This window comes from Corvus cornix, chromosome 1A (genome assembly GCF_000738735.6).
Source record: "Corvus cornix cornix isolate S_Up_H32 chromosome 1A, ASM73873v5, whole genome shotgun sequence".
NCBI classification, from domain to species: Eukaryota; Metazoa; Chordata; class Aves; order Passeriformes; family Corvidae; genus Corvus; species Corvus cornix.
This window is the reverse complement of record NC_047057.1, coordinates 32950928-32962592: the sequence shown is the minus strand read 5'-3', so window position 1 is coordinate 32962592 and position 11665 is coordinate 32950928. Positions and strand designations below refer to the sequence as shown.

Genomic DNA, 11665 nt, shown 5'->3' with positions numbered 1-11665 from the left:
CTCTATCCTCTTTTTACATAATTACTGTATAATGGAAAATCTAACCACACACAGGTGGTGGGGTCCAGACCTCCCTCATCCACATGAGAGGTCAGAACTCGAGGACAGAGCTTTTACACACTTCATGATTTACAGCCTTTTCAGTGGATGCACAGACCCATCTACAGCTATTTTTTAAACAAGGCTATTGTCTGCAACATTAGAGAGGTCAGTGCCTTCCCTTTCACCCTTTTCAAGCCACAGCCCACAGGATTAAACCCATCCATCCTGTGTAGATGGCACAGAGCCATGTTCTTGCATCTGGAACTCAACTTTGCATCTGTGGTGCTGCCGCCTCAACAGGAGCCACAGGACTTGCCCCCATGTACCCTAAAACATGGTATACTCAACAGTAAAGACACTTGTTCATCAGGAGGAGAGCCACTGGTTGGAACTGTTCAGGCTTAAGGATTCTGGTCATCAACATCATTGGCTGTACAAGTGAAAAACAAATTCTGAGGTAAAAGTAATACCTTTCTTTGAAGTATATCTTGAAATGGAGACTAAAAGCAACTAACTGCTGAATTTCTCCAGGCATTACTGAACTAATCACACTTGGTCTGGTCTAGAAACAACCACACTCTCTTTAGGCACATCCCGATTTAATGCCCCAAATCAGTCTGTTTCTGGCTCTGCACAGGCACATCAAGATTTGTCCTGTGCTGAATTTCATTATCCAAAGGCAAGTAGGAGCTCTAGGTGTGCCAGACCAATCTCAGAGTTAATCAGAGTCTGATTTTAAGATTAATTTGACTAGATTTTTCCTCACATGTGGATTAGCCAAGGGACACAGAGATGACATAAGCAAAGGCAGAATTCTAGGTGCTCTGGGAGTGCTGAAGCCAAACAGGGAAATTTTACAGAGCACCAAAGGCCACTGTTGCTGTGCTGCAGCTAGGCAAGGGTTGTGTTTCTTTTTAGGCATCTTAATAATATTTTGGTCCTGCTTTAAGAGCCTAAGTCCTCAAATGGATATAGGATGCTTGTTTTTCAAGTGACCTGCATTCAGCTGGTGCTTTTTCCTGGCAGTAAACTGTCTGGTGCACATTCAGTGAGGCTGTGTCTAGCCTGTGTGTTTGCTGCATGTGTTTGGTCACAGTAATTTGCAGAGCAAGCTGCTGAAAAATTGAACTGCAAATCTAAGGCTCATCTCATTTTGCTGGGATGCTGGAAATGACTGTGTCTGGATCATGCCTGTACCTGAGAAGTCACCATGTAATCATACAGTGGTTTGGTTTGGAAGGGAATTTTGAAGGCCATCCCCCTGCAACGAGCAGGAAAAACTTCAAATGGACCAGGTTGCTCAGGGCCCTGTCCAGCCTAACCTTGAATGTTTCCAGGGTTGGCCATCCACACCTCTCTGGGCAACCTCTGCCAGTGTTTCACTATCCTCTTTTAGTTTAAAACCATCCCCCTTGTCCTATCACGACAGGCTCTGCTAAAAATTTTGTTCCCATTTTTCTTATAACACCCCTTTAGATACTAGAAGGCTTCTATAAGGCCTCCCCACATCCTTTCCAGGCTGAGCAACCCCAGATCTCTCCATCTGTATTCATAGGAGAGGTGCTCCAGCCCATCTTTGTGGCCCTGCTCTAGATTTGCTCCAACAGGTCCTCATCTTTCCTGGGGAGCCCAGAGCTGGGTGCAGCTCTCCAGGTGGGGTCTCAGCAGAGCAGAGCAGAGGGGTGGAATCCCCTCCCTGGCCCTGCTGCCCACGCTGCTTTGGATGCAGCCCAGGACACGTTTGGCTCTGTGGGCTGTGAGTGCCCATGGCTGGGTCATGTCCAGCCTCTCCTCCACCAGCACCCCCGAGTCCTTCTCAGCAGGGCTGCTCTGATCTGTTCGTCCCCAGCCTGTGTTGATACCAGGGGTTGCCCTGACCCAGGTGCAGCACCTTGCACTTGGCCTTGTTAAACCTCATGAGATTCCCACAGGCCCATATGGAGTCAGTACTGATTGCTGATGACTGGCATGTGGACTTCAAATTCCAGTTCTCAGCGAAGGCAAGCAATTCTTCAAGGCACAAGACTCACATCTGGAGACCTGAATGTGGTTTTGTCAAGCTCCAGAAGTTTAAGACATTCATGTGTTGAGTACTCAGGTCTCCAGGGCAGCGCAGCAAGCTGGTAAGTATCTGAGAGGAGTTTATCAGTTCAGCTATATTTTGTTGAGGTTATTTTTTACTAAAGTTTGACAAAAAGGTGGGGTTTTTTCTTTCTGCCTTCAGCATGGAACAGCTCAGCTCCAGTATTTATGATAAAATACCTCAGCTGATTCATGACTGGCAGGAACTGGTTGTCATTGCTAGTGCACTCATAAAACGAGTTTCAACAAGGCACTCGGTGAATCCAGCAAGCTTTCTTCATCTGCCTGCAACTGGGGTTCTGTTTGATGGCTCATTCACCAAAGAGAAAATTTATTATACCTCTGACTGAGAAAGAGCTTTTAGAGCATTTTAGAGTCCTGCTATGGGCACTGTTTGCAAAGACACACTGTTAGGATGTCTCCATGCTGTGGGATCACTGCACAAGGTTAGCAAGCTTACCATGAGGACTCAAATAGAGCAGAGAGGTTGCAATGTGAAATCAAAGGTGAACAGACAGGAAACTGCTTCACATCTGGTTGAAAATGAATAAAAATAGGGAACATTAAGCTGTGGCTGTATTTCGTTTCACAGGAATTGCAGCAGTTGTGTTTGCGTGGAGCACCAGTGGCATCTAGTGACCATACCTAGAAGAGCACCTCGAATGGGTATGAGCACAGAAAGCCACCGTGCAGACTGAGCCAGGGCACACACATCACTGACCTGCTGGTGGATGATGGCTGCAAACCTGGTGCAATCTCTAGAAGCAGAATTGCTTCTCTGTGGCCAGACACTGTGCCACTTTTACAGAAGATGCTATCGTGTCTTGCCAACTGCAATAGTGAAATCCTCCCCAACTCTCTCTGTCACACCAGCCTGGAGGTTCAGCAGCAGTGTAGCACAACTTGCCTCTCACACGATAGAAGAAGAAGTGCCTCTTCAGCAAGAAACACTTTCCAGTCTGGATGGAAATCAGTGACTCAGCACTAGCTAGTGGGGATGGAGAACGTGTCCAGCAACACCAAGCCACCTGGCCCTCTGCCAAGCAGACAATAGTCCTTTTGTTCCCTCTGGAGAAAGGCCTTTTCTCCAAGAGCACTGGAGGCCAGACACTGAACAGTACTGTTGCAGCTGAGTGAAAAGTTTACTAGTGCAGCAGAAACAGTATAAAAATTGTCATACACAGTAATTTGGAGTTCGAAAGGGCACTAGGTTTGTCTAATGTGACTAGTAGTGTGGAACAAGAAGATGATCAGGTCTGTACTTTGGTGCAGATAGAGAAATAGACATACATTTATTTAAAAAAAAAAGAAAAAAAAACCCAGTTTCATTAAGAGATGTCATTAGAAGAGTAAGAGAAGCTGCAATTATAAGTCACAGTTGTGAAAAAAATTGCACAATTTCTGACACTCTTTTTGGTGCCTGAAACTACAAGTTTGTACCTCGTAAGGTTGCACTCAGCTCTCCTCTTCCTGAGCACCTGTGCTGGTTGCTGGTGAGCTGTAAATCTTTGGCCTCTCAAAGTCTTAATACTGGACTCCTATGCTTATACTGGGTGGTTGCTAGAGACCTTTCCTACTTTTCCTGAGAACAGAGTTACTTCCTTCTTGCTGGCCAAACGCCTTCCTTGCACAACTGTCCTTGTGGTGGGTCTGCACAGACTGGTGCTTGCCCTTCTCTCTGGGTTTGTGCCCATGTATCACTTAGAGAAGCCACTGGAGCTGTTAGGAAGGGAAATCAAGGTGGAGGAACCATCATGGACAGTGAGCAGCAGGAGCAGAGCAACACCTCTGTGCCCAAAAAGGGCTGAAACCTGGCTGAGAACTACTGCCCATGAGTCCTTCATCACTGCACACGGTGTGATGCACTGGATCTTGGTTTTTAGCCATGTCTAACCCTCGGAGGGTCTGTGAGGCTTTCCAGTCCATTCCCACCTTCTGCCTCTTTGGAGCATCTCTCCAGCTACGTCCCATGGCAGCTCCCCTGCAAGGGGAGGCCAGTCAGCCTGGAAGGGAGGAATCACCACAAGGCTGGAAGCTCAAGTGGAGCCCACAGAGGCAATCCAGAACCCAGCAGGAACCATCACGGCAGCTGCTGCATCAGGCTCACATTTTCTGGTGTTCATTATTCTTTTCACTCTTGGCCATGTGTCCGTTACTATTGTTCCTCTGGGAAGGAGGAAATTTTGCTTATGAATCTCTGTTTGTGGTCCCTGCTGTGCATGCAGCCGCCCAGATCAGCATGGTTTGCTGCGGATGAGCTGCTGGCCCAGGCATCCATCTCACCTCCGTGTGATGTGCTCAAACCAGACGAAATTGGATGACTGCCCCAAGGGAAGGCTGTCTCTGGATGTGCTGCATTCCTACAGGACTCCATTCTTGGTCATTTCCAACCATTAGTTGTCAGACAAAAGACAATGGCTAAGCCAACCAGCATGGCTGTCCTTATCTTCCTGAAAACTCTCATCAAACACCCAGGCAACGAATACAAGCAAGGGTTGTGAGATCACAAAGGCAAAATATGAGCCAAACAGAGAGGAATAGCTGGAAAACTATTGAGTCCTGAGATGCAGGAAGCACCTGTCTTTTCTGATGCAGTATTCAAAAAATGAGGAAAGGATCAAAAAACTTCCCCATGTCACCAACAAATACAAAACATCAGAAAATCAACAAGTGAGAACAAAAAACCATACACATCCACAAGAGGAGACCCTTTTACATGGCTCAGTGTGAAGGGAGCCACAGTGAACCTCATCAGAGGGCTCTCCACAGGCATCTCCCTCCTGCCAAGGCTGGCTCCTGACAGGGCAGGAGCAACCACTGGGCTACCAAGTGGGTGGACAACACCATCGCAGGATGTGGCACCTGGCTGGCATCAGGCAAGTCCATGAGCGCTTTGAACACAGGAAGGATGGGTAGGAAGCAACATGTCACGGATTTGTTGTTTACAACTAAAAAACCTAAAAAGCCACACAGGCACCAAGGAGTTTGCTTTCCCTCAAAACTTCTTGTACCTTTGACCTGGATGAGTTGCTCCTTCCCTCCTCCTAACCTCTCCATCCACATGTATCACCTCCAGTGCCACCACCATGCCTGCCTGCTTATTTGTGGTAAGCCAATGTGGTTTGATAGAGTTTTATCAGAAAAAGACACGGAAACCTTTGTGGTTCTTTTTAAACCTGCGGTGAGCCAGTAAGAGCTGTGTGCTGCTGACAGGACGAAGCAGAGCTGAAATGGCACTCTGCAGGCTGGGGGAAGCTGGGCCTGAGCATGGTCTGACACTGTAAACCACTTCTATGTCCTAAATCATGTCAAATATCTTGTATCAGCCTGTCAGCTGGTGCAAACCCTGAAGGCTCTTCAGCGGGAAAAGGGTGTGCAGAAGAGACCCCTTCACATGTGCATTTTCCTGCAGTACACTGGATTCACCCCTCCCACAAAGGAGCACACCTTCCCAAGGATGCTGTTAACACAGAGGTGTTCAAAGGTGCCTGAGCAGCTTCTGGCTGCCTGAGAAACCAGTCACCTCTCCAGTCCCTGCTGGCTAATGGCACACGGGCTGAGGGTGTTTTTCTGGCCTGATAGCACATCTCAAAGCACTGGCAGGCCTCTACAACAACTTTGAATGAAACTTTCACCAATAAAAAGCAAGTAAAACTGGAGCAAAGCATTGACTAGGATAGGGATGCATTTGGATGAGTTTCCTATCTCTTCATACTTCAGTGGAGCTGGTGTCAGATGATAGTGGCTCCCTGCCACTCAGCCAGATGCTACTACTGCCCATGGATAGGCATGAGGTAACTCCTTGCAAAGAAGGTCAAGGAAAACTACAGTACAGTGAAACCAATCACCTTATTTCTGTATGAAAAAATTCACATGGTTTAAAATAGATGTTGTGAAAGCTTGATACAGATTTTAAGTCTTGAATTTTGAAAATGAGCTATTACCTGAATTGGAAATACCAGAGTAAAGGGCTGCATTTTACTTTTGCATGAAATAACATTTTGTTGCCTTTCTAGCAACCACTTAGGTTGTTTTGAATGGACGTAGGATTTTGCTAAGTACACAAAATTGAATTTGCACTATAGTTGCAGATGTGAATGAAATCAATTTTTGCTTACAGCAATTCTGAAAAACTTATCTCTACCATCTGCTATTTTTACTCTCAAAGCATAGACAATTTCAAATAATCTCTGAATAGCTATGGACCTGTTTCCACTTGCAGGACTGTAAGTGTCCACAAAATGGAATCAAATGCCTGTCCTTTGAGAGCTTTCATTTGATGATGGTGAAACACATGCTCAGAAGTAAAAGTCAACATGATCCTATTAAGATACTTTCCCCCCCAGCCCCCCCCTCCCCCCAAAAAAAAAAAACCTCAAGGAATTTTTAAAAACCCCAACAAACAGAAATGTCATTTGGTCAGATGGAAGAGAGCATTAGCACAAGAAGGCTCAAGGAGAACAAAATGTTTACGGAGCAGACTCTCACCATCATACTTCCCAGCACCCTCAGTGCTACGATGGCACTCTTCCTAGCACAACTTGCTTCATCACTAGACCTCATTTGCTGAAGGGATTCTTTAAGAAAAAATAATGTGAAATTTCTCCGTAATTCCCTGGCTCGCTGGACCTCATCTTAGTGTTCTGTCTCAATACTAAGCAATGAAGTTGCTTTTGCTGTATGTTCCAACAGTATTTCAGGTAGAGAGTGAATATCCTTTGAGGTACAGAAATACCTTTGAGGTAGCTAACACGACATTCTATTTTCTCATCAAGCAGTACTTAAAGAAAACTTCCTCCAGCAAGCATCACCAAACCAATGCACTGATTAGCTGTGGTTCCTTCACCTCAATCCCAACAGTCCAAGATCTGAGTGCACACTTGTAAATTACTAATCATTCTGAATCACTGGAATGTGTTGTTCTTTCCCCAGACCTATATCCATGCATAATTTTCTAATTTTCCACTGCTTACTCACTTTGTAAAATGGTGAAAATTCATGCACATACTCGGACCACTTTAGCAGGTTTTGCAGATTGACAGTCCTTTTATTTTACGGGTTCAGCATACAACTGCATGATGCACTGAAGCTAAGAAAAACTGGGGAGGATGATTCACAGGAAAATTTTTGAGAAGTCCATTTCTTCTAATTCAGCGCAGAAACAATTCACATTCAGTCCATAATCAGTGACTAAATTCTACATTATTTTAAATTTACTTAGTGCTGTAAGTAATTATTAGTGACAATACTACTATAGCCTGGAAATAAGGCAGGGGCAAGATCTGATCTACATCTGGTTTATATTTATAGTGTTCATACTTGTATATTATTTTATATGCATACACTTACATGAAACACAGCAAAATAAAACTGTCCCCACAACCATGAACAGAGTATATTGTACAGCTTATAAGTTATGGTATACAGTAAAACTGGTGTCACATACTATAGGCTATGGAATACATTAATAGACAATGATATATTAATTTGCAAATTTAACAAAGAATTTTTAAAAGCAAGATATTACATACAATGGAGCTGATTCATCATTACTGCTTTTACTCCAGTTTAAAATATTGGTCCTTTCATGCCACAGGAAGCTTGGAATTAAGGTAATGAATCACAGTCAGTACATGCCACTTGACAGAGCTGCAATAATTTAAGAGCAACCTGAATTTCTTGGAGTTTGAGTACTTGATTTTGCAACCCTGAAGTTGAATGACCTATATTTCTATATTTAGTTTCTCTGTCTGCCTGTGTTTTATATATATATATATATATATATATATAAAAGTACTTGTCATACGGTGTTCATCAGCTTTGCTTTTTGATTTGGAAATAAATACTCAGTTTATCACTTTCTTTCACACCAAAAAGGAACCAAGACATGGAAGCCCAAGAGTCCATCCCACTAACATAGTAGCTGATGTGTTGGCTTTTAATGGGAAGTGGCACTCAGTATCTAATCACTCTATTTATAGAATTTAAACCCCTAAACTACTTTGGAACATTCATATATTTTACCTACTGCTAAGCTGGCAAATATTATTTAGCTAGAAGTCTAATCTAGATAATAACTTTTAAATCCATTGAAGCCAAGATGCATCAGAATAATAATCATACAACTACACAAATAGTTGTACCTAATTCCTAGTTTTACAGTGCTGCAACTCTCCAGCAGTACGTAACAGAAATGCATGTATGTACACATGTAACAGAGGAGCAAACCTGTGTTGTGGATGGACTTATGTCTGCTGCTCTCATGCTCAATGATTAGGTTTATATTAAAAATAGTATCAGCAGAGAATTGCTGTGGGAAGAGAAGCACAAAATGCTGCTCAAGAAGATCTGAAATCAGATGTCACGAAGTGACACTTTTGATTGCTAGGGCTGCTTGTGCTTCTGTTAGTCATGGCTTCTCCAGCTACTCCTGGAGTATGATGATGAGGTCTGATGGGGAAGCCGCTTAACAGTCACAAAAACTGTTACACCTTGTCTGCTGCCCTGGACAATTTGTCCTTCGAGCTCAGAAAGACAGGAGGCAGCCATGGGGGGCTGAGGGGTTAAAGGCAGCTGGTGATTTAATGTCTGAGTTAGACTTTAAGAAACAGTATGTTTCACATTGCAAGTAATTGTTTATTTTACACAGGACCATCAGAATCAACAATAGGGTGCCAGAGTGCATCTTCACTAATCTATCCCATAACAATACGGAAGTACAATTTTCAAAGACACATACTTATATATCTGGTAACCACTTTTGTCCCTGTTACTTAATTAGCAATTAGAAATGCTTTGGGACACACATACACATGCACACGTTAAAAAAAAAGGCAATACAAATTCTTTTGTTGCTGTCAGAAATAGTAAGTACCAGGTAGCACATCATCGTTTCCTGGTCCCACTGTTGCCACTGGCAGATTTATTGAAACTTCTGCTCATTTGTGGGAAGTGCACAGTTGGCGTTCTTTCAGTGGGGCCATATAGCCCTAAATTCCTGGCTGTAGCTGACTTTCGAAGAGGCTTGACGCTGGGAAAAGGATTGAAGACTTGTGGCTTTGGGTTCCCAGGCTGGGGAGATTTAGCCAGGTTTCCACTGTCTCTGGATGAAGTGGAAGACTCTGATAAGCGTGGCTGGCTGGACTGATGGGATGTTGACTCCACATCGGTTTGGGTATCTGAGGTGAGTTCCAGTGCTTCCAGTTTTAGCTGAACCATGGACATGTTTGTACTGCTGTCCATAGAGACTGGCTCAGATGACTGCTGGTCAGCCTTCCGAGTAGTCCTGTCATCCAAACCACCTCCTTCTCTTTCTCCAAAGTCAGAAGGTTTGGAAGCCTCCTCCTTTGCACCAGGACTACTTGATTTACAGCTCTCACTCTGCTCATCTATCAGTCCTACGGTATCCCCGTAGCCCAGCTGGCCTTTGGCCCTAGCGATGTTCTTCCGGTGAACTCGTATATGAGTGCGCCACGGAGAGTTCAGCTTTGTTTTAAGATCTTCTTGAGGAATGGGAGACATCTTCCCCGTAGCATGGCTTGGGATGTGAATAACAGCATTTTTGAGAGACCTGTTATTCAATTTCATCTTCTTTCCTAAAAGGAGGTGGTTTATCACTGGGGAATGGTTTACCTGAGAAGGGAGGAGGCTGGTAACTGGCCCCTTGTCTGAAAGAAAGCATTTAACAGAAACACAGTATTATTAAAGAACCAAACAAATTAATGTTCAAAGGATCTACCACCAAATTTGATACTTTTCTTGAGGTATAGCAAAGGTTTGTAGGACTGAATGTATTTAAAAAAAAACCAATCCAAACTTTAAAATCATCACTGAATTTCACTTATGTCTTAAGAGTTGAACACAAAGCTGCACCTTCCATGTAAGGATTTTCTGTCCTCCCTCACTGCTTTCCACCTACGGATAAGTCCTGAGCCAGGAGTACCATGAAAATAAATAATTTTAAAAAATAGCTTCTTGATTTTTGGAATTGCACTAAAACTGATAGTTTAACATTAATATTGGCTTCTGATCTTTCCCTTCTCCTTCATTTCTCTTCCAACAGCAAGAGGCAATTCAGTCTCCATATGAGGTCAGTCACACAAGCCTCTCCATGAGGCTTGTGCGACTGGAAAATGGAAAACGAATTAAAGTACTTTTGATGGATAAACCACGTCTTATGAAGCCAGAGGAGTAGACTCAGAATTACTGATTAGATGGCAGTTTGATTAAATGACAAACCCAGCCCTGCATCATGATTAGTAAGATTAGAAAGATTTGTCTTTGGAAGGTAGGGGTTGGCATCCTTGGGAATCAACATTTCACTGTTTGCACTGTTTCTGCTGGCTACAGCCTTTGTTCATTGCAAATACTTCACTAATATTTTTTTTTTAATTATTTCTAAATCATGTAAACAAAAAATTGCAGCTCCATGTATTCCAACACTCATGCTAGCACAAGTTTAGACAATCTAGAAGAGAAATAAAAATTCTACACAGCAACCCACTTGCATGGTTCAATGCTGACTTAGAAAGATGACACCTAAGTGGGAGGAATGAGCGGGGCGGACTGTGTTCAGCTTGTATACCCAGTAAAACCTTCAGCTGTGCATTTTATGCCAACCCCTGTACTGCTGGGTCTCACAATTGGGGAGACAGACTCCATAACATGGATTGCTAAATAAGGGACTGATGTCCAGCTCAGTCCTCACAACAGTACCATTATGGCTAGGGAAACTGCCAGCCACAATGGAACATCTAAGCCGGTTCCTTCAGTTGCATAATTTGCCATGCCCAGCTGAATTCAAAGAAGTTTGGATAACACAGACCAGCTAGGAATCTACCTGCCACATGATCTGAAGCTTCCTCATCTCTGCATTCACTTTTTCCAGTGCATCAGTATGTCAATTCCAAGAATGCCAAAGATTTAAAGTTTTTAATCAGGGAGATCAACACAATGCACCCAGATAGCAAAGCTACTTTTAAATACCATTGTTTACTTGGTCCCTGGGACCCAAGAAAACCCCAGGGTCATCATCTTCAGATCCTGACAAAAGAAGAAAAAATATCACTTTCTCATTTTCTGTCTGCATGAAGTGGTACCCACTTTATGACTAATGTTATATATTCCATCAATCTTTCTTGTTTTGTCTGTTTGGTTACATGTAAAAGAACATCATTTGCCTAGCCTCCACTGATGAAGTTAGTTTGTAATAAATCAGGAAATGAAGCATGTTTGATGTGTTACCTGCTCTGATATACACATGGTGAACCTGCTGTTGCTGCTTCTTCTTTATCCTGGAATATTGCTTTTTCAGTGCATTAATATCAGTGGTCATACGCTCCATCATCATGCTGTTAAAAGCAGTGTGATAGTCACTTCTGCAAGAGTCTATTGCTCCTGGACTTAATTCTGCAATGTTACTGGAACCAAGACTTTGTTCTTCATTTTGATCTGTAGAAGGAAAGAACAAAGTGGAGGTGAGGAATAAATTAGTGTACTCAAAAGTTCTGCAGATTATTTCCAAAGGAAGTCTGTGTCTGAT

General features: G+C 43.3%; 1 protein-coding gene across 5 annotated transcripts in view; it reads right to left on the bottom strand.

Annotated features, from left to right (window-relative positions):
• Positions 1–7145: 7145 nt before the first annotated feature.
• The window catches only part of TBC1D30 (TBC1 domain family member 30), a 53147-nt gene continuing 48627 nt past the window's right edge, over positions 7146–11665 (bottom strand). For 3 of the 5 annotated variants that reach the window (XM_039571139.1, XM_039571135.1, XM_039571137.1), the window contains 3 exons: positions 11368–11574; positions 11110–11166; positions 7146–9791 (listed from right to left, as the gene is read on the bottom strand). In XM_039571139.1, the coding sequence (XP_039427073.1) occupies positions 9010–9791; positions 11110–11166; positions 11368–11574 (1046 nt within the window). In that variant the 3' untranslated portion in view covers positions 7146–9009. The remainder of the gene's footprint in view (positions 9792–11109; positions 11167–11367; positions 11575–11665) is intronic. The other 2 variants (XM_039571136.1, XM_039571138.1) reach the window with 1 other exon arrangement.